The sequence below is a fragment of the Syngnathoides biaculeatus genome, chromosome 18 (assembly GCF_019802595.1).
Source record: "Syngnathoides biaculeatus isolate LvHL_M chromosome 18, ASM1980259v1, whole genome shotgun sequence".
Classification (NCBI taxonomy): Eukaryota; Metazoa; Chordata; class Actinopteri; order Syngnathiformes; family Syngnathidae; genus Syngnathoides; species Syngnathoides biaculeatus.
The window spans coordinates 16,167,907-16,185,819 of NC_084657.1; the positions used below are offsets into that span (position 1 = coordinate 16,167,907).

Sequence of the window (17,913 nt, forward strand, 5' to 3'; positions counted from 1 at the left end):
AAACTAGTGAAATGCTCTCACACACACTATAGAGATCATTTCACACATCATACTGAAACATGCTCATATAATAGTTCAGTAGTGTGCATGAGAACATAACAGTAGTGTGCGTGTGTGAGAAGTAATCCTTAATTTTGTCCCTAACGGCACCTCATAGAGAAGGCTAACATCATCTTCTAGTGACAGAAAGCTGGATTACACAAGCTACAGGTCAACCCACCCGCTAGGAAAGGAAACGAGGCATTCTACAAGACTCCAACTCGACTGTAATCAACAGAGAGCAAACTGACAGCATGATGGCACTGTGCTCCCACTGCCACCATGGGCTTAGTGCAAAGTCCAGTGCCATGAGCCCAACTCTACAGCTGAGTACTTTCATCAAGCGCCTCCAGACTCCCCCCCGACACACTGGCAGGACCAGGCACGTCCCATACGTGAGAGTCTGCCTTGATGTCCAGTGATCCTTCATTGCAGTAGTTTTCATGGAATAATATGTAACAAAAAAAAAAAGGATTGTGTGTATTGTTTTTATTGGCTGGATATTGATGGCTTGAAATGAAACCAAACCAGTGCTGTTTGCACCGTATTTATAGCAATGACAAAGTCTCACCTGACAAAAGTGCTCACAGCTGACTGCGCTGAAAAGATTTCACACCTTAAAACATGTCAGGCCGTGCCCCATGGAATGTGCATGTCACTCGATATGTGCATCTAAGCATACTTATACACTATTTAGACAAAAGTATCAGGAGGGGTTATTGGGCCTGCAGGAAGTAAAAAACGGTTGCCTCTCTGAAGTCAAAACTACCCCTGAGAGATTCATTTAAAGTGTGTATCAATACTTTTGCCTATGTAGTAGAGATGTGCATGGTAGTGCATATCGTATGGCTCGCTGTGGATCAGATGTGCCAGTGTGCTGGGGAGGTTGATGAAAAGCTCCCCCAAGTGAGGTCCCATGCGGTCAGCACAGCGGTCGTGCAGGAACAAGGTCTAACCTCTGAGTCCCCGCCCTGGAAAACCCAGCCGCGACCCAACAGATGAGGACAAAAGGGACAGTCAAAGAGAGAATACTGTTAACATAACTGCTTTTGCTTGTAGATACCTGTTTGAAAAAAAAAAAAAAAAACCTATAGAGATTTAAAAAAAAAAAAAAGAGGCAGCAGCAGGTTTATCCATAAAAAAAATAATTCTACTGTAAGTGTAATTCAACCTGGTATTTAGGATGCTTCACTTGACTACAATGACAATATAAAATTGACTGAAAATACTATACTCTACTAAACCACCATTCACAATGGGCTTAATTTTTCACTAACGTGACTTAAACCCATGACAGATAAATAGAAGAAAAACACTTTACACACTTTTACCAAAAATATTTCAGTGAACAAACTTTGCACACCAATAACTCACCTTACTCATTTTGCTCTTGCTGTCTGCAGTGAGGAATGACATGTTATTGATCTCATTCATCACCACAAAATTCTGCTCCTCTCGCTTGAAGTTCTGTAGTGGCATCAGAGAAACATAAGTCATATATTTATAGCATATAGACAGGCCAAATATGTGTAGTGCACTCACATGAGATTTCGACCAGAATATGAAGACCTCTCCAACCATACGGAAGAGCTCCTCAGCGTCTGGGTCTGGACAGGTAAGCCACCTGGCTCTGTTACAAACGAAATTATTTGAACCCTTCTCAAAAGTCATAAAGATGCTTGTCATTTTCCTTTTCTGACAAAGCCAGGGTGCAACTTAGGTCTTCACCTTCACCAAACCAGTTGCTTTTTAATTACTGCTCTTTTTTTTTTTTTTTTTTTTTAGCAGATAATTAAATGTTATTGCTCATTTCTGGAAAAAAAAAAGATTTTGGGTTTTAGCATGAGCCAAGAAAATACCTCAGATCATTATTCATCTCAGTAAAGCTGTATATACACGGCACACTATACAGTATACGCAAGGGGTAAGTATCTCCCTCTTTTTGCTGTGGTGGAAGTATTCAATTTACAGAGTTCTTAGATGTGTACCTGTTGTTGTCCACATAGCGGATGAGTAGCGGGTACAGAGCATACAGGTCTCGACAGAGGACAGCAAACTCATCCCGTATGGTTCCGTCTTCCTCATCACCTTCTGATTTGCCCTCCATTCGCAGATGATCTTCCTCGGCCACCACCTTTGACGTGCGCTTTTTCAGCTTCTCCATTGTTGGGATAAAATGGGATTTGAGCATCTCTGGTTTCGCCCTGCTCACAATGGGCTGTGAAAACACTAAGAACGGAAGCAAAAGGGTGTCATCTCAAGGAAATATACCCTTAAGGGACACTTTGATTGGTACACCTATGTAACTGAAAAAAGAAAATACAGGAATGTTGTTATTAAAACAATGCTACATTTTTATTGCATTGTAAGCGGGTGAGTGTTCAATCTGGCACATCAATAGAGTTAAAAAAGTGACTCACCAGCCAACCTTTTCATCCAGGAGGCCTCGTCTATTCCTAGGTTGTTGACTACAATTTTCATGATGCTGCCGAGCAACTGATTGAGGTGCTCTGATGTGACTGCAGTGCAGAGCTGGTCCTCCATCTCGGGGAAGTTCTCGAGTCCTCGTTCCCACCAGCGAGGCAGGTAGTTACACAGCATGGGCAAAGTGATCTCTATCACATGAGGCATCTCTGTATAGCGAGCGCCCGACTCTGCCAAGTCGCCGATCTCCTTCAGGAGAGAATCTAGCTCTGGGATATCCGGACATAGCTCCTGAACTTCATTCGGGAGCCCCAGTACTTTTGTATTCATGGGAGAAGGTGTGCGGAAAAAAATACTTTAAAGTAAATTTCTATACTTTTGCTTTCAAAACAAATTTGCGCACAGCTGACCAAACTCACTGGCTCTTTCTCTTGGGGTTTTTGTGGTATACACAGAAAATGCGTTGAATTCATTTAGGTGAGGCTCCAAATAGGCCACTGGCATAGCTGCTGCCAGGTGAGCCAAACATTCTCCAAGAGCTGGCCTCTGTCTGCAAATACAAACATCTAGTGTCAGAAACGTCCTCCAAGGTCTTTTCATTAAAACCGTGCAGTTATTCAACTACCTTTCAACGTGTGGGTTCTTGACGGTTCCAAGGGAGTAGATACTACACATGATGCGATAGCATGACATCTGCAGGTCATCCACTGTGTGCAAAAAAAAACAAGTCAGTGATGTATCATTAGAGAATGAAAGTTTTAAAAAAAAAGCATTCATGTAAAATAACTCACACATAACATCATCTCCAAATAGATGCTGGGCAATGTGATCAAATAGAGAAGTGAGGACGGGAAGCAAGGCAATGGTGGTGTAATTAATGTTCTGGGACACGCCTTTGACTTGCTATAACAGAAAAAGTAAACAGATTAACATAGATTGAAGAGCGATAAATCTTATTTGTAAAAAAAAACAAAAAAACATTTCTAACAGATTCAAAAATAACATAATATATGTACAAAAATATTCAGAAATATTTTCATTACACCTAGAGGACGTTAAAATGGAAAAGTACAAGTCCAACCATGACTTAAAGGACCTTGCTTTATGGATGCATATAACCCCAAAGTGAGAATAACTTGAATTTGAAGAATTTGGAAATGAAATGAACACCTAGCTCACCTTTTGACTGATTAATTAATCAATGCCAACATGTGTCCTTATAGTTTTTTAGCATAATACCTGATTGCCTTTAGAGACTTTGCCCAGTTTAAGGTTTTCCACCATCTTTTCAATATCATCAGCAGCACTCTCAAAAAATGAGCGCAACCCTGCTTTAACAATCTCTGGACCAGACTTCATAACAGTCCTAAAACAACAATAAAGAATGTTAACAAAAAGAACAAGAAATAAAATCTACTGAATGCATTAATAGTATATACGTATACTAAACCTTGCATCCAAGGACCGGGCCAGAATGTGAAGACAGTTAACAATGGCAGATGCGTCCGTACCTGCACGCATGTACAATTCCATATTAATTTAACTTTGGCCTCATTGCATCTGTGTTTTCTGTGTCATCTTACCAAAGAGAGAAACTCTGTGTCTCACCAGAGCGGACATTTTACAGAAGATACTATTGAAGACAAGGAAAGGGATGAAGGAAACAAAATGAAAGGGAAGGAAAAGGAAGGAAAATGCAAAAACGGGGAAAAGCTGATGGAAGGTAAACGTGTGTAGTATATGAAAGGAAGGTGTCTGTTGTAGGAGACGCGTCACCTTGCAATCATCTCCTTCTCCTTATTGGATGAATGGCCACCACTACCCAGGACTTTTGCAGGCGTGGACAAGAAGTAGAGGCAGTGGTTTTTGAAGTACTGGTTTATCAGAGGCATTAGGATCTGAAAGAGTGAATCTCATATTTTTAATAACATTATCAAGACAAAAAAGGTTTTTAAATGTATGTTTATTGTATATTTTTAAGATTAGTCATACCTTTGCAAAGAACTTGATTTCCTGTTCATGGGGAGACTTTTCCACTCGTCCGCTGCTTACAACTGCCTCTGGAAATCACAAAAACATGATTAAAGCATTTGTCTTATATGCAGTTTATTTATGTTGCATAATGTTTTTCTTGATTTTTATTCTGCAGAGTACCAAGATGAGCAATAAACTCCTGGGCAATTTCCATCCACTTCAACAGTTTCTGCAGGAAGCCGTAGGCAAATCTTTTTTCAATGGAGGAAATGTCTGATTCCATATCTTTTAGGCCCCTGAAGAGAAATGCATTCAATTTCATTTTCTCAACAGCAGGATGTCCACAGGCAACAAAAAAAAAACCAAAAAAAAATCATTGTTCTGTGGAAATTATTACTTTGGTAGTTTGACCTTTTCAATCACTATAACAAGGATTACATAAGCATGCAAGCCTGTATTGCTCCCCATGTGACCAGCCTAAAGGTAATCTCCAGTGCTCTAATCATATTTGTGTCGTCTGAATAGGAATAGGTAGGTTATCTGAGGATATGTTCTGCAAGGGCAACACAAAATAATCTTTCATAATATAGATTGTATCAAATCTACATGCTTGTTTTCTTACCTTGTGACAGCATATCCATTCAGCTGTAGGAACTTTAGTAGCTCATAGGCCTTCTCTCGGTCTCGAGCTTTTTCTTTGGCTGTCAGCGTGTCGTATGGCACTAGAAGAGGATGTGTTCCACCTCCTTCCAAACAAACAAACAAACAAAATGCCTTTTAAGGATATTAAAAATACAGTAGTCACTCTCTCACACTGTTCATTGGGGAACGTCTTACCTTTAGCTTGTAGTTCCATTTTTTTCTTTCGGCCCCAAGTGTTATGGTAATTTTCCGCCAGCTGCTCAGCCATAGACTGAACAGAAGAAACTGCATTAGTTAATTAACCACTTGGGTGGATTATAGATTGATCTGAAGCTAAAATGATGTTTGTTTATACCTGTAGGTCTCTTGAGAGAGCCATGTGGGTGATGTCTATGGGCTGTGGACTGTAACCATGACTTGGGTCGTAGGTTGCCTTGGAAGGGGATTATTTTCACGTAAAAGCAATATATAAATACAAAGCAAAAGTGCGATGATGTTGTATTCTACTGCTGTGCACCTGAGCTGTCTGCGAGATTTTTCGTGACGCTGCCTTTTTCTTCTCAGACTCTTCCTCCTCTCTCGCTTTGTCGACTGTCCACTCCCAAGCAAGCATCGCTTTGACTGATTCTTTGATGGGCCAGCGGTAGATCTCCTTGTCCTGAAAGCCATGGAGGCTTTATTGTGAGAGGTAGAGATATGAAAATGTTATGCAAATGCACATTTCATTCACTTACCTTCTCTGAGAATGTTTTGTAGGGTCTAAGCATAGGGTGGGTTTTGGCATTTTCATCCAGAACCTCACCATAGGACCAGTTATTCTGGATCTATAACAATGGAACAAAACATTTCACTCAACTTAAACAATAATGTTTTTGAATTCTCAAAAACAACTGTTGGTTGAGAGGACAGATGGAAGCGTTCAAAATACTTTGTAAACTATCCATCCCTTCCATCCAGCCCTCCACACAGGAGGGTTGGGTCCAGATTAAAACCCTAAACCTCCCTACTTTGTGAACCACTATAGTGCTTTTATTATGGAAAAAAAGTCTTACCTTTTCAAAAGCCCATTTATCATGTGTATATTCTGCATATTTGTTGATGAAGGCATCCAGTCTTTCAGGGATAATTGTGCTGTTTGAGAGAGTCAACAAATTGAGGTTAAGTTAAATTTGAAATTTGAAAGAGATTATTTTAAGGGGTAATGTGAAAAATATAACAGCAATCATCTCACTTTGTGGTCTCTACTGGTTTAGGATCAAAGTTTCCCTCCGCATCAACTGATGCCTTCTTTTCAGTCTTAGAAGAATAGCTGGCATCTACATAATCCGGGGGAATGGCACCAGCAATTGCACAGATGCATGGCATTGAGATTTTGAAAATCTCTGCATCAAATTTCTAGAAATTACAATAAGATGTTATTGTACTCAAACACATTGCAATTTGATTTGTCACCAAAGTACCTTGTGGGCAAGAGATTCAAATATCCCCCAGAAAAGCTTGCGAGTCAGGTGCAGCTCTTCTTCTGATGCAACGCCAAAGTTGGCCCAGCCATTAGGGAGGCAGTAATACTTCCAGCATCGCTCGTAGTGGTTAGTTAACAGCTGCAGGTCACACACACATGAAAACCAAATTACCCTTACAAATTACATGTGAATTCTGAGTGACACCAGAGATCAGCTGACATGTCGTAAAAAAATCGAGAACTATATGAGCTTGAAGGGCAGCACGGTGGGGCAACTGGTTAGAGGGTTGGCCTCACAGTTCTGAGGACCAGGGCTCAAATCCCGAATTTGCCTGCGCAGAGTTTGTATGTTCTCCCCGTGCCTGCGTGGGTTTTCTCTAGGCACTCCAGTTTCCCCCCCACATCCCAAAAATTGGACATTCTAAATTTCCCATTAGGTGTGATTGTGGGTGCAAATAGTTGTTTGTTTGTATGTGGCCTGCAATATTATCGCAACCAGTTTAGGGTGTACCCCGCCTCTTGGCTGATGAAAAAAACTTCAAAGGTCCACTTACTTTGAGCGGCATTTTGGCATACTCATTGAGAATGGGAACATCAAAAACCAGTCGTCGTAGCAGATGCTGAAGCATGGACGGACGAAGATGCCTGCAGCCAAGAAACAAAACACACCATCCATTCATCCGTTTTCTGAGGCGCTAATCCTCACGAGGGTTGCGGGAAAACATATCGTCAACCCTAAAATTCTAAAACATTTTTGATGAGATTTTTCTTACTTGCACAAAGCCATTAGGCATTCCTCAATAATGTCTCTTTGGGCCTTTGTGAAGGCTCGTCCGCGAGACAGCCGGTAGATTGTGTGCAACATGGAATCGATCATAATGGCTCGGTGATCACTGCCAGCAAAGAGCGGGGCACACTTTGTGATGAGTGGAAGCACCGCAGAGCAAAGATAACGATTCAGAGCAAGCGCCATCTCGGTGGTACTGAAGGCAGCCTAGAGGACAGAAGTCTAACAGTAAATTACACACATTCCGCTCAACAAACACCATTGAGCACTGTGTCTTTTAAACTCACCGTGTCAAGAGAGGCAGCAGCCCTCATGTCAGGCAGGAAGCCCACTTCCAGCACGTGAAGAAGGAAATCCTGATTATCAATACCATACACCCTGTCCAGGAACAGAACCATTGGAGCTTTGTGGTCTGGCACAAAACTAGCTGACATCTTTGGTTCTATTATGCTGTTATCTAGATAGAAGATAAGATATATTACAAGGACATAGTTGCCAAAAGCCACCAATGACCCTCATGCATTTTTCATTTAGGAAGTAGAATGTAGTCCAATTCTTTCAAATACTGCTAATCCTCAAAGGTGTTCATTAGCCCAGAAAGCCAAAGAAATAGAAAAGACAAAAAATACTGCATATTATCACTTGCAAATACTGTATGTTGACGTGTTGGTCAAAGAGAATCAGGCTTTACCTTTTCCAAAAGAAGGAATTTGAACCGGAAGACTAATGACTCCAACCAAATCCTCAAGAGGGACTAGAGACCTCAGGATGGCTCGGATCCTCAGCGCCTCACCCTTTCCAGCCTGGATAAGCTGCAGGACACAAAATCATGGTTTCTTTCTCCCCCTTTGCCTTTTTTTTTTTACCTTGTTTTAAAGGTGAGGTAAACAGCTTACATGCATTTCTGGGGCACAACGTCCCAACAAGTCAATAAGCGCTGAGTAGAAAGACATGACAGCATTGCCTAGGTGCACCCTGTTCTCTTCATGCTGCTCCTCTCCTCCAAACCTTCAACGGTTTAGAGTGTAAATTATGTTTTGTACTTTTTTAAGTCAACATAACAAGTGGAGCTTAGAATCATACATGGGAAAGCGTCTGTCTTTCTTGACACTTGGACCATCCCTTGCAGGGTCCTCTGATATTTTGATGGCCTCTTCAATAGCAGCCAGGAGACCATTACCACCTTCCCCTCTGAGGGCTGGACCAAAGCATTCGGGCCTACGGATGAGGAGGCGCACCACTACATTGGCATTCTCCTCCACACTCTCTCCTGGGGAAACACAATTGTTGGCCATTATTAAAAACTTACAGCTTACAGTACATACTGTAAATGAGTGAAGGCAAAATACTAAACAGACCATTAACAAATACGGCAAAACGAAGAAAATCAAGGTATTTCTCTCCACCACATGGATTCCAACCAATGTCGGGGTAGCCTTTGGAGAGCAGCATTGGGCAGCTTTGTAGACCACATCCAGCCAGATATTTCACGACCTAGAAAGCGATCACTTTATTCAAGTTTTGTGTCTTGTTTTTCTAAACATTGATTGCCTTTTACCATTTCTAGGTCTTGTTCTTGCAGAGCTAATGCCAGCTCATTGTTGTCGATACAGGAGGCTGCTGCCACATCCAAAGGGGTGGAGCCCCGCATTCCTATAGAATAGCATATAAGACCCACCTTCATCACAGATGATTCACCAACACTATTGTTTTAAGGCAAACTATTAAGACGCATTGATGAATTGCAGTAAATACAATCACCGAGGCCGATGCTGCTGTTCTGCAGCAGATAGCTGAGATGATCAAACATAGAGCGTTGGTTCTGCCGGCTGATGCGACAGAAATAGCAAAGAAAGCGACAGCAGTTTGTCACCACTCGGGGGAATCTGATCTCCTGTGGGCATGAACAACAGTTATGTGTATTTTCATACGTGTGATTGATTTAAGTCCTGTACGTAATCACAAATGTACCTTAGAGTCACCACCACCCAGAACATTTACCATGACCTCCATCACAGTTTCGTGCATGCCCAAAGCTCTCATCAAGTTTGGGTGCTGATAGAAAACTTTGTTGCTCATGATATTCCTATTGACAAAAGTTCATGCGTGAATTATACATTAAGGATTGGATATGGTAACGGTTAAAAAAAAGAATAAAATTCCACACCCGATGCTTTGAATCATGAGCCTCTCCTCTTCTGGACCCATCTGGACAATAAGCAGGGAGCGTATCTGTCCTAAACATTCGAGCAGATCCATAGTGTCCTGAATAGAAACTGCATTGATGGTGTAGGCCTTGGGAAGGGCACGTACAAGCTCCCCCAGCCCGTCATATTGCCTGTGGAGGAGGCTGAACATCATACGAACAAGCTCCGGGTTCTGGATAAAGGACTCTTGGGCCCAATGAATCGTGGAATGGGAAATTAGCTCTTGCAATGTGCCTGGGAGGAAATGACACGTGAAAGAGTCACACGTCGATGTGACATAAATATGGTTTCATATGAGAAATAAAAAAGTGAAATACTCGATGTATGTAAAGCCCTGTACATGGCTGTACAATTTTAATTTATTATTATCTATGTAACAATGAGGGGTCTCACTGGGTTTCTTATCTTCCTCTGGCTCAGGCTCCTCCTCTACCTTCTTCTGACGGATTTTTTTCACCCTTTCCAGTAAACGAAGCAGTCGTCCACGCACAGAATAATCCACTACTTCTTCTTCCTCCTCCTCTTCAATATGAACACCTGACATACGATAAAAACAAACAAACACCTGACCCCTGTAGTGTCTATTTAAATTGTTCAGAGAAAGTACCGGAGGTGCGATTGATAGAAAAGAACCGACCACAATGCCCCAGCAGTGTATTGTGAAAAGCTTGCAGAGCCTCACGGACATCATCTGGAACTGGGCAATCCTCATCTTCGGCACAGTTCTTGAAGTTCATGAGCATGTTGACCTACATCATGGTGCAATGCAAAGATATATGCAACGATGGCTATAATTATCAAGGTAAATAATTGATTCCAGGATCTTTTTTGAGAAAATGTAAAGTAGGTCTTCAAGACCAGGACAGAATTACACAACTTTTAACTGTAGCAAAGATAATAAATACCTGTGTGAGAAAATAATTTGTAAACTTCGCTTTCAAAATGCCAGGGAAAAATGCACAGTTAAACGAAAACATGTGGATGAACACTGGACATTTTTACCAGAGCAGGAGAGCTCTTTTTCTTTTTTTTAGTGCAACAACAAGCCACTCTCTGAGGTTTTGTTGAATGTAAATAAAATTGTAATCATGGAACTATATTTAAATTTTTGTAATAACATTTTTGTTCATTTATTTACATAATCTCTTTACCTGTAATTTGTTACTCCCTAATGCTGATGGTAAATGACGTGACAATTAAATATTTCCAGGAGTATATTTATCCCCGAGTACCTGCTCTTGTGGTGGGGAGCGGAATTCACGGGTCTTGCGCGCAGTCTCTGCAGCACTCATGGTGAAGGCCAACATGAGTTCATTGTATCGCTGCCTCTGGTTGGACTGTATCTGTCTTATTAGCTTGTCTGAAAAGGCAATGATGGCTTCCACCCTATGACGAAGTTCGCAATCGCAGAAATATTGCAGAAGAGTGCACATCTGAAGAAGAAAAAAGTTGGTAGTACAATTTCAGTGAAGTTGGTTTCGAGTAACCTCATTCCTTTTTGAAGAAAAGATACATACCTGTAATTTGACAGACTCGGGTAGTTTCATCTGGAATAGTCCTTGCTCTACATGTTCTTCTTTAGCCTCACCACTGGCCTCGCAAAATTTGATCTCTTTCTCTCTTTCTTCTGCTCCTTTCTCTCCATTTACTGCCTCAGTCTCATCAGACATTTCCTGTTGTGGAGTGATAGATTCTGCCACCTCCAATTCTCGTACTTCTTCCTCCACCTCTTCTTCCACTTCCTCCTCCTCCTCTTCCCCAAGGCCATCATCATCAAATTGCTCCTCTTCTTCTTCCAACAGATTTTCCTGCTCATCTCTGTTCTCCACTTGAGGTTTCTGTGCTATAGGTTCCTTCTCTTCTTTTACTTTAAGAACCTCCTCAACAGGCTCCTCTGGCTTCTTGCCACTGAATACTGTTGGCTCAATCATTTTCAGGATGTGGGTGACATCTTCATCGTCAAAGACGCCCATAATGAGGAGGGTACTTATGAGCTTCAGAATCGGAACAAAGTGGAACTCAACACTACCACCGACAGGGTCTCTCATTGCTTGACCTCCATCTTGGACAGCCTCAATGAGCATGGTTAGCGCTTTTGTCTTAAGGACCTAGAAATGAAGAACAGTGCAGTATTAACATTAGTTGAACTCGCATGTTTTCTGCTGTGCCCATGTTTCATCTCACCTGTAAGGGGACCGATGGACTCAGTGTGTAGATGTCTGGATTTGTCCCAACAAATCCAGTGGAGGAAAAATGGAGTTTAGGACGCAAGCATGTGGTAAGTCCAACACCGGGTAATGCGTGTGACTTGACAGAGTACAAGGTGATACTGCGTGTTTCATCTGACATCGGAACTATAAATTCCTTGTTAGTTCCCAGTCGGTTCCTCTTTGCAGACTCGAGGTGCATGCTGATGAGAAGGTCATAGAAGCCACTCCTCATTGGTCCAGGAAGGTAGGTGTTCTCTATGGCGTAGAAGAGCTGCGATTCATCCACATGGCTGCACAGAGAGTGAGCCACACGGTTGTTCCCCAGGGCGCACACAGAGCCGTACAACTTCAAAGTGTGATAGTGGAACTTCAGCAGGTCCATTCGTTCTGAAAGCTCCAGAATGTCAATGCATCTAGGGGGTTGGCAAAAAAAAAAAAACGTTAGACCGAAGAGTCATGGGATTAATTGCTGCTATAAAAAATACATTTACGAAAAAACAATCTTCAGTTGAATCTTTTTAATGGAACTCACAAGTCATGCAGCTGTAATGTAGTGTCCTGTACATGGAGTGTACTTGCGTGACACTGACCTGTTCTCTTCTGGAATATGGAGGGCCATCATAGTGAGGGGCTCCTGACACTTAACAAGCCAGCCCAGTCTCTCGCTGATGCGGCCTGTCTCTGGAGCCAGGAAGTGGTTGGGCATGCGGCTCCAGATGACAGGGGTTAACATTTGGACATCCAGTCTGGGAGGACACTGAGGCACCGGGTTTTTGCGTTCACTCCGGAACATGGCAGCTGAGATGGGCATAATGTTCTGGCCGGAAAATAATAATAATGCATTATTGTTGAAAAAAAAACTTTTAAAGAAATTGAGGATCTTGTTATGACTTTGGAGCTGACCTTGAGTTTACCAAGCTCAATTTGAATCATATTCTGACTAGAAGGAAGAACAAAGACTGCTGGGAATAGTTTTGTGTTGGGCTCCACCTGAAACAGGTGGCAATGTTAAACAAAGATAGATTTATATTGAAATGTATGTATGACACAATGTTGCTGAACCTGGTAGAATGTGTTGATCTCTTTTCCATTTGCAGTAAAGGTCATGAGTCCTGTGTCCAGATCAATAAGGCAGCCAATAACAAAGTCTTCCTGGCTCACTCGGGTCTGCTGGGAGCTGCTGAACTCACCTCCCCATACCATGTAACAGTTACTGCGTTTAATACTATCGTGACAAGAATCAAAAATTAAATTGAGTGAAAGTTTACCAGTGAATGAAAAGCTGTTTTACTCCCATACCTATCATGGATGTTGCCTTTATCATCACCTACAGTGACTGTTACGTTCCTCACTTTGTTGAGGTCAAAATGAGGATCATACTGGTGATAGTCGGGGGTGATCCAACCCACCCACACGCAGCTTGGTTCCTGGCCCGCAAACACTCGCACAGAATAATAGTACTGGTGAAGGAAGGAGTTTCATGTCAGTTATTGGCACTCTCTTTTGGAAATTGGCAATGGGTTCTAGAAACGATTTCATACTGTGGTGGTGTTCAGGATTATATCCATGTCATCCCTGTCATCCGGCACCACGTCTTCCACTAAGCGGGGCATAGTGGGAACAACAGGTGGTGGAGTTATTAAGGCAGCCTTCTTGGCTTTGAAAAGGAATCTGTAATAAATAAGTGTAATTACTATTTATGACAACATTGGTACCCCCCCCTCAAATAACCTGACTGGAGCCAACACAAACCCTTTTTTTTTGCTCTTCTCAGTTGAGGCGTCCTTCTCATTTTCTCCATTTTTGATGGCAGGTATCTCTTTAGGAACCGAGGGTTCTTTCTTCTCTTCCTCCTGCTCTTTCCGAGTGGCTGACTTCTTGAGTATTTCAAAGTCAGAGTCCGGGTCCACTTCCACAACCTCATCTTCAGGGATGGTGAGGGTGCGAGTGAGGAGCGTGGTGCCCGCGGGGACTTTAAAAGTCTCGTGGAATTCAACTGGCATGCTGAGCCTTAAGAACAGCAAATCTGTGTTGGCATTTTGGGATCCGAATGTCTTGTGGGTCACCTTGAGACAAGGAGCAGTTTCTATTGTCCCATCAACACGAGACACCTATAATGTAAGCGGGCAGATATGGAGTGCAAATTAATCATGCTATAAAGCGTGACCAGGAAAATTCTGATTAAACTTGTACTGTAATGCACAACACCTCTATGTGAGGATGATCAGTTGGTACAGCATTGTACTGGGGGAGGCTCTTGCTAAACCACATTGTGATGTCTCTTTTCATGTTGATAGCAAAAGGTTCGAATCCCTCTTGCAGCCCACATATGGTGAAGTAGCGGAGGCTGCTAACATTCTGACCCAAGTTGAGCCGGCCCACCTGGGACAGGCCAAGACTGCATACAGGTATGAATCCTGGGGATGTTCAACATATAATGTATATATTAAGTGTAATAAGTGGAAAAGTTTCGGACCTCTTAGAAGGAAGAAACTTTTTAAAGATTGCCCTTATTATCTGCACAGCAATTAAAAATAACTTCCGTTTATACACCAACAGAAAATTGCATAGATTGCATTGATTATATTTTGAATGGTCTAACTTGAGTATTCACGATTTGTTCAATAGAAATAAACCAAATTTAATTTAGTTACATATTATTATATCATTACTACGTGGAAATGCAGTGCACATGCAGGGATGTCACATTTATTTGTTGATATGTCACAATCATTTCAGAGGTTTTAATGGGTCCATAGGTTTTATTGGTGTAACATTCACCATACTGTATGAAGGCATGCACATACTGTATATATTTAAATGGTAGGACATAATACCTTTCAATCAAATTATTTTGCAAAACCCTAGACTATGGCTCACGAACCCATGGGTGTCCAAGGACCAAGTTTGAGAGCCACTAAAAAACACAAAGGCCTAAATAAACACCTAGTATGTGATGAGATAACCAATCAAGTTTTCGACCATGCTTTTAGTACTGCACAAATGTTCATTATTCAGGATAGCAAGGCATTTATGACCTTGAGGAGAGGTGCATTTTAACAATATTAGTCAGATAATTGTGATATACAAAAAGCAGAGCATCACATCATACAAACATTAAACCAGTTAAATGGCATCAGAGAGCTACTCGTTTTTCCAATTTAATTTTAGCTCTATGGCCATTTGTCTCAATATTTATCTACATATGCTGTATCCATGCCGCTCGTTTCCCCGCTTACCTTCTCCTATATCAATGTCCTTAAAGGCCATTTCGGAGCCTGAGTCACTGATCAACATCTCTCCGTTGAGTGTGAACATGATGTTCATCTCTGTCAGATCAATCATGCAACCCACCACGTCACCAGACTGCCACTGCCGACCAAATGACTCATTTCCCACATGCCATCGTTGAGCCTAAAATAACAAACATTTATGTAGCTTTTCATTCCTCACTGCTTTAAAAAATTGCTTTGCACCCACCTTGAAGCCATTGAAGACATAAGCCAACTCATCGGCACCAAGTTCAGTGTCGGCTCGAACGCTGGGTCGGGCCCAGCCTACCCTCATCTCCCCGACTGTCACGGCTTCAAATTCAAAGTACCACTTGCCCTGCGTGACACCATAAGACTTATCTGCTCTGAACACTCTGATCTTATCTCCACGTGTGCTGCCTGCTCCAGGTCCACCTGTATAAGCACAAATAAAGCACAGGTCCCGCTACCCTTGTGAGGATAAGCGGCTTGGAAAATGGATGGATAGAGCAGAGGTTTAGCTTAATATACTGTGCAGTACAGTAGTAAGACCGTAAATCCTGTATTTTATATTGTTCTCTTGGAAACTTTCTATAAACGTACTGCTCTCCTGGTCCGGCGGTTCAATGTTGTAACCATAGCCAATTAGGGTTCGAACTGCTGCACAAACAGTATCTCGGTTTGTCTTTTTGGTCTTTTCATCCAGGAGGTTGTAAGGCACCAGGCGAGGATTGCGCTTGTTCATAATATCCTGTTCAGGGAAACATGTATACAAATTGAAAAATCAATCACAAATTGTTTTATGCTTATATAGTAAGTTCAAATGTTAGAGGTGCAAACGATTTAATGTTCTGGCTGCAGAAATGTACCTGCACGATACTATATGTCCAGCCTTGGCGAACCCGGTCTCGGGCCCAAACATTGTGTCCATTTTCTGCCAGTCTTTCCACAAGAGTGTTCTGATTAGGAGTCAACTTGACATGATTGAGATCCAGCGGACCAGGCTTATATCCACTGCTCTGCATGTAACTGAAGAGTAGCATTGTGGCTCACATTACGAGCGTTCGTGGGGAAATTACAATAATCATTGAAAAAAAAAAAACGTACGTTTTTGGAAGCTTGGTTTTTTTCAGATTCTCCTCTGCTTTCTCATCTCCCATTCCTACATGACACCCTAGTGCCAACAGAGTCCTTTGAAAACAATTGTACATTGAGTTAGAGATGCAAATATTTCAATGTTTTTACTACGATAAGGCATTTGGAAACTTACTTGAGAGTTTCTCCCGACATTGCTAAGTTGTAGTTTTTCTCGGGTTCTGGCAAACTCTGGAAGTCAACCAGGCAAGGGTGCAGCTTCTTGTTGTCGTCACGAAACTTGATTGAGCCATTAAAATGATGACAGAATGGGGTATTTTAGGGAGCGTTGTATTGTATAAATAAAGTGACTTTAAGTTCAGACACTCACTGGTCCATAGGTCCACCCTGCTCAATGCGGGTCACAGCCCATAACTCATGACTATTCTCTGCTAGTTTCTCACGAATGCGCTCTAAATGGGGAGGAAGTACAATCTGGGAAGAAAAAAAAACCAATGCAAATTTATTTGGCATGAATTCCCATTGAAATATTCTCCAAACATCCCAATGAATGAACAATATTAAAATTTTCATTACAAGTAAAAGTCCAATTTGATTTCACTTTTGGTTGTTCCATTGGAGAGTTGGAAGCTTTCATGGCCCATCTGTACAATTCAACAGCATGAAAGGTTGAAGATTGGCAATGCCTTTTAAAATCTTTACCTGTATAGTGTCCACAGGGCAAGGAGTGAAGGCTGTGTGCGACAGAGACTGTGTTGGACCCAACAGGTTCCGGATACCCTCAAAATCATGCTTATACTCCTTAATGGGCTCGATCCGCAAACGATCCCTGGGTAGCACAGCCTCGTAACATGGAGCGTAGCCCGGTGGTGGAAGGAACTTGAAATCACCATGACGCCCTCCAAGAAGAAATCGGAACCTTGCAATAAGGGAAGAAAAGTGCTCATTTTGTCTCACATGAACAATGGTGTATTTATCATATCGGAAAGGACAGTGTCCAGTACTTCACGCCTGCGGAAAAGCTGACAACAGGGAAGAAGAGCCCATCCAGATTAAAGTTCTCAAACATTCCCTGCACAGGATGACCATTGATACGGAAGGAAATGCTTGGCACATTAAGGTCCAAACAGCAGCTGATAACATCATCTGCTGCCAGAATGTGCTGGTCGGGTGTGGCAACATGACGAGGAACACGTCCTGCGAACAGAAGTGGACATATATAGAAAACAGTATGTATATCATTCAGGAAAACAACATTGCAACAGCATCTAACAATAGTTAACCTACCTGACCAGAGGTGAAGTCCATCAAAACCATATGAGTAGAGGTCATCACCGACACCATTGCCCCCCCAGCCCTCTCCTCCACCAGGGTATGGACTGAATCCCTCCGTCAGAGCCCAGCCCACACGCAGGTGATATGGCTGAGCAGTGAGGAATGGTTCCACGTGATCTACCATCACCTCGAAATACCACTTTTTAAACTGCGTGGACCCTTCGCATGTCCCTAGGAAAATATTGGGCCTCATGCTGCAAGGAAGATTGCAAAACAAGCAGCTTTTAGACAATAGTGAATCTTCATGTCAATTCTACAATGTCTCCTCACATAAAATAACCCACCTGGTGACATAATTAATAATATTGGTTTGAAGTAAGAGATCACGACCAGGAAGAAGGTTCTCTGTAATCAGGTTTTGATTTGATCTTACGGCCACACCGTTACACACACATAGAGAGCAGAGCACATCCAAGACCTAGAAAATGGAAAACCAAGAGAGATATTCAGGTCTTGCCTTGGACCTTACTACCACATATACAACATC

The 17,913-nt window shown here is 42.1% G+C and overlaps 1 protein-coding gene across 1 annotated transcript in view; it reads right to left on the minus strand.

Moving 5' to 3' along the window:
- The window catches only part of LOC133491703 (ryanodine receptor 1-like), a 45,560-nt gene that overhangs the window by 20,051 nt on the left and 7,596 nt on the right, over positions 1-17,913 (minus strand). The window contains 59 exon segments of the mRNA XM_061803208.1: positions 996-1,010; positions 1,414-1,506; positions 1,582-1,669; positions 2,028-2,268; positions 2,460-2,780; positions 2,883-3,013; positions 3,089-3,170; positions 3,255-3,366; positions 3,703-3,829; positions 3,914-3,974; positions 4,047-4,096; positions 4,240-4,361; positions 4,456-4,523; positions 4,618-4,733; positions 5,060-5,183; positions 5,275-5,350; positions 5,435-5,512; positions 5,597-5,737; positions 5,814-5,903; positions 6,132-6,210; positions 6,311-6,474; positions 6,540-6,680; positions 7,096-7,186; positions 7,315-7,535; positions 7,616-7,785; positions 8,020-8,140; positions 8,225-8,336; positions 8,412-8,598; positions 8,687-8,822; positions 8,887-8,981; positions 9,090-9,222; positions 9,300-9,414; positions 9,496-9,769; positions 9,929-10,072; positions 10,173-10,284; positions 10,768-10,968; positions 11,053-11,193; positions 11,251-11,327; positions 11,442-11,643; positions 11,720-12,158; positions 12,336-12,562; positions 12,649-12,735; positions 12,808-12,970; positions 13,045-13,205; positions 13,287-13,416; positions 13,498-13,856; positions 13,954-14,162; positions 14,985-15,159; positions 15,226-15,416; positions 15,585-15,747; positions 15,866-16,025; positions 16,104-16,187; positions 16,267-16,370; positions 16,462-16,481; positions 16,484-16,565; positions 16,794-17,010; positions 17,096-17,288; positions 17,379-17,620; positions 17,711-17,844. Of these exon segments, the coding sequence (XP_061659192.1) occupies positions 996-1,010; positions 1,414-1,506; positions 1,582-1,669; positions 2,028-2,268; positions 2,460-2,780; positions 2,883-3,013; positions 3,089-3,170; positions 3,255-3,366; positions 3,703-3,829; positions 3,914-3,974; positions 4,047-4,096; positions 4,240-4,361; positions 4,456-4,523; positions 4,618-4,733; positions 5,060-5,183; positions 5,275-5,350; positions 5,435-5,512; positions 5,597-5,737; positions 5,814-5,903; positions 6,132-6,210; positions 6,311-6,474; positions 6,540-6,680; positions 7,096-7,186; positions 7,315-7,535; positions 7,616-7,785; positions 8,020-8,140; positions 8,225-8,336; positions 8,412-8,598; positions 8,687-8,822; positions 8,887-8,981; positions 9,090-9,222; positions 9,300-9,414; positions 9,496-9,769; positions 9,929-10,072; positions 10,173-10,284; positions 10,768-10,968; positions 11,053-11,193; positions 11,251-11,327; positions 11,442-11,643; positions 11,720-12,158; positions 12,336-12,562; positions 12,649-12,735; positions 12,808-12,970; positions 13,045-13,205; positions 13,287-13,416; positions 13,498-13,856; positions 13,954-14,162; positions 14,985-15,159; positions 15,226-15,416; positions 15,585-15,747; positions 15,866-16,025; positions 16,104-16,187; positions 16,267-16,370; positions 16,462-16,481; positions 16,484-16,565; positions 16,794-17,010; positions 17,096-17,288; positions 17,379-17,620; positions 17,711-17,844 (8,592 nt within the window).